Source organism: Physeter macrocephalus, chromosome 5, assembly GCF_002837175.3.
Source record: "Physeter macrocephalus isolate SW-GA chromosome 5, ASM283717v5, whole genome shotgun sequence".
Classification (NCBI taxonomy): Eukaryota; Metazoa; Chordata; class Mammalia; order Artiodactyla; family Physeteridae; genus Physeter; species Physeter macrocephalus.
The window spans coordinates 78,582,678-78,587,008 of NC_041218.1; the positions used below are offsets into that span (position 1 = coordinate 78,582,678).

At 45.8% G+C, this 4,331-nt stretch overlaps 1 protein-coding gene across 1 annotated transcript in view; it reads left to right on the top strand.

Moving 5' to 3' along the window:
• The window catches only part of ABCB1 (ATP binding cassette subfamily B member 1), a 108,469-nt gene that overhangs the window by 70,053 nt on the left and 34,085 nt on the right, over positions 1 to 4,331 (top strand). Inside the window, exon 18 of the mRNA XM_007115622.4 lies at positions 1,752 to 1,859. Coding sequence (XP_007115684.2) covers positions 1,752 to 1,859 — 108 coding nt within the window. The remainder of the gene's footprint in view (positions 1 to 1,751; positions 1,860 to 4,331) is intronic.

Here is a 4,331-nt window from a genome sequence, read left to right on the forward strand (position 1 = left end):
CGCAGGCTCAGCGGCCATGGCTCACGGGCCCAGCCGCTCCGCGGCATGTGGGATCCTCCCGGACCGGGGCGCAAACCCAGTTTACCTGCATCGGCAGGCGGACGCGCAACCAATGCGCCACCAGGGAAGCCCAAAACGCTAACTTTTGATTATACTAAAAGATACATAAATATACCGGTCCACCTATGCCTGGCTAACTTATTTCAGGTTGGCGTTCACATGTTTGATGTAGTCCTTCAGGGAATATCTTCAGTGTCTGCTTTGTGCCACGTACTGTTCTAGGTGCTGAAAAAGTACCAGGAAAGAGAGGAAGTGTCTGATTCCATGGTGCATATGTGCTAGGCCAGGGGTTAGCAAACTTTGTCTATAAACGCTAAGAGAGTAGATATTTTAGGCGGTGCAGGCCAAATGGTCTCTGTTGCAAATGCTCAGCCTTTCCGTTGTAGTGCGCAAGTAACCATTCAGAAGCAAAGGCACATGGTTGTGTTCCATAGCCACCATAGATTGTCTGGGGCCAGCCCCTGTTCTAACATTTGTCTTGCAGGCACAGAGGTAGACAGTGCCATCATCAGGGGGGAAAAAAAGGAATTGGATTAGTTAGGAATAGGTTTGGCTGTGTATAACAAAAACTTACAAATTTTATGTTTTCCTCATTCGTCATTTAACAATAGACCTGGAAACAGGTGCTCCAAGGCAGACACATTAGCTCCTAGATATTGGGTAGGCAACAAGCTCTCTGCCTCATTGAAGGTTTGTAACACAGAGTTTAGGATTGTGGGCTCTGAGTTAGATTGCTTGGGGGTATAGCCTTGGGTCATCACTTGGTGGCTGTGTTACCTTGAACAAGTTAATTAACTTCTCTGTGCTTCAGTTTCCCTTTATGTAAAATGGTGATGATAACAAACCTCAGGAGGTGGTTGTGGGGGTAAAGGATAGTATACATGAGTTTGTTTAGAATAACGCCTGGTACAGAGTAAGAGCTCACTGATTGTTAGCTCTTATTTTTGTTGGAATGACTAATCAAGAAAAATTAATTTAACTTCTTCCAAAAAGCTTTTTTTTTTTCCTTTATAAGGGATAAAGTTGTGTGGATCGGCTTAGGAATATGGCTGTCACAAGACTGATTGTGACCCACTGTGAAGGGAGGTGATTTTCTTTCCCTGTGGCATGGTTATTCTCTGTTCTTCAACCCCAGGGCATCCTGTAAGCTCTTCTAACCCAGGTCTCCACATGTGGTTCTAGGTCAGCTGGCTGCAGTTCCCCACTGGCTATCTAACTGGCCATCCTACAGAGGCTGGCTCAAGGAAACTCCTTTCTTTGGAGAGGCCTCGGGTGAATGAATGAGCACCTTTCCTGGGTTCACCGAAACCACATCAGCAGATGTGTCTCCAGACACCTTGGGACAGTTGAAAATGTCCAACTTGTAAAACAGCAGATCACCATACAGTGTAGTTTCCCATCAGAGGAAGCAGAGTATTTGTTCCCAATTCTGCTGTGGTGGGTGTGGCGCTCCCTTGTGGCACTCGTTACTCCAAGTAGGAGTATGGGAAAAGAGCTGGATAGATTGATGAATGACAGGCCCACTCTTGGTCCCCAGGGAAGGCAGAATATGTCCCCCTTTAGGGAAGCCAGCCTGACCTCCACATACTAAGGCTCCCTTGACCCCGAATACTCTGCTAGATGCAAAATGGGTCAGACTTTGAATGATTTCTTCAGTGGTACTGAAAACCCTTTAAATATTTTCTTGACAGGTTTTTACCAGAGATGATGATCCTGAAACCAAACGACAGAATAGTAACTTGTTTTCACTCTTGTTTCTAATCCTTGGAATTATTTCTTTTATTACGTTTTTCCTTCAGGTAAGTGTCTACATTTTCACTTTGAGAAATGTACCATTGTTCAACTGGGGGATTTATTAAACATCTGTGTAATAACTTGCTTTTTAGTAGAATTGCTCCTCTAGTTGCTGGGCTGTTAGCAGCCAGTCGCTTTGACTTTTTTTTTTTTTTTTTTGCGGTATGCAGGCCTCTCTCTGTTGTGGCCTCTCCCGTTGCGGAGCACAGGCTCCGGACGCGCAGGCTCAGCGGCCATGGCTCACGGGCCCAGCCGCTCCGCGGCATGTGGAATCTTCCCACACCGGGGCACGAACCCGTGTCCCCTGCATTGGCAGGCAGACTCTCAACCACTGTGCCACCAGGGAAGCCCAGCTTTGACATTTTTAAAACAAAGATGTTTTGCTTCCTCTGGCTCCCTTGCTTCCTTCCTTCCCACCTTCTCCTCCCCCAACTGGAAATGTTAATGAGGTCAGAGGGAGAAGAGAGTATTCGATCTAATCTGGTGATTGGAGATGAAAGCTGGTGTTGACTTAAAAAAATGCACAGTGTGAGAGTTGCGAGTTAAGTTTTTTTGGCTACGTTGTGTCTTTGTTGCTGTGCACGGGCTTTCTCTAGTTGCGTCGAGCGGGGGCTACTCTTTGTTGCGGTGCGCGGGCTTCTCATTGTGGTGGCGTCTCTTGTTGTGGAGCACGGGCTCTAGGCGCACAGGCTTCAGTAGTTGTGGCATGCGGGCTCAGTAGTTGTGGCTCGCCGGCTCTAGAGTGCAGGCTCAGTAGTTGTGGCGCACAGGCTTAGTTACTCCGTGGCATGTGGGATCTTCCCGGACCAGGGCTCGAACCCGTGTCCCCTGCATTGGCAGCCAGATTCTTAACCACTGCACCACCACGGAAGTCCCATGTGTTAAGTTTTATTTGGGGCAAAATGAGAACTGCAGCCAGGGAGACAGCATCTCAGATAGCTTGGAGAAACTGCTCCTAGGATGGAGAGGGGAAGGTCAGTATATATGTGATTTTGGTGAAGGGGGAGTACATTTGCAATCAAGCACATATTTTTTTGCAGGTTTCTGCTAGTCACAGGAGTAGTTGTCACCATGAAGGGTTTTAGTGCTTTTCTAGATATGAGGAGATACAAGAATTGGGCTCATAAAATTGGCTTCTGATAATATCTATCTGAAGACCTGTTCTGCCAGTTTTTCCCAGAGCACAGAGTGCCTCCTTTCTGCTCTCCACCCTGAACTCCTTTCAGGGGATGTTGAAAGTCAACAGCTGCAGCAGCACATGATTTAATCCTTGTAGAGGTAGATGGCAAGTACCAATTTGTTGCTGACACTAGGCTCTAAAAAATGGAATTTAGGGGAGCCTTGGACATATGTTTGGATATAAGTACTGTCAGTCAGTTTAAATACTTAAAGAAATGCCTTCTAGTGTTCTAAAAGCAACAACAAAACCCAGAACCCCATAAGCCAGTTACACTGATTTTAAAAACGTTTGAAGAGTTTATCATTTATTTTTTGCTAAAGGAGAAGGAACGCTTTTAATGATGGAAAAATGTCAGTCTTCAAACAAAAACTGTAGGAAACATTTGTAAAGAGTCAGATTTTACAAGTTGCAAATCATTTGGCTGAGATGAAATTGCAAGGAATTCAGTGCTCTAAAAAGCTCAGCATGGTAAGACAGTATGGGCTTTGGTGTTAGGCTTAGGGTCAAGTATGAGTTACTGCAGTTGCTAATTTTGTGTCCTCGGGCAAATAAGTAACTTAAACTGTGTAAGCCTCAGTTTCCTCACCTGTAAAATGGGGATAATGGTATCTTGATGCTTGATGATTAAAAGAGATGATAAGACTAAGTTCCTGGGTCTGTGTGAGGCAGTTGTAAACATAATCACTTATTAAATGAATGCAAGATTAGTCACATGTAATTTTGTAAGATAGAACTCTCAATAGGTCTCTTTATTTTACATGGTGTAAGCATGTATTCGTATTTTGAACAGACAGAACACTTTTCTGGACGTGATAGGAGGTCCAAAGCTCTGGACTCTTTTGTTACTGAGTACTTCAAGTCTCTTTGGGGAATTTGATCATACTAGAATAAATGTGACACTCTAATTGTATGCGAGATTGCCTTACCAACTATTAATGCCATAGGAGTTGGGAGAAGGTAGAGATTGCTGAGGGTGCAGTTGGTTAAGAAATTTGGAGGGAGGTAGACTTTGAGCTGGAGATTTGAATTGGTGAAGCAAAGGCAGTTAAAGTGGTACCTTTGTAACATAATGATGCTCAGAGAAACTGGAGCCTGTTTGCTTGGCAAACCAAGGTGAAAACAAAGGCTCTGAATCCCAGGACCTCAGAAGTGCAGAGGTGGGGCTTCCCTGGTGGCGCAGTGGTTGCGCGTCCGCCTGCCGATGCAGGGGAACCGGGTTCGCGCCCCGGTCTGGGAGGATCCCGCATGCCGCGGAGCGGCTGGGCCCGTGAGCCATGGCCGCTGAGCCTGCGCGTCC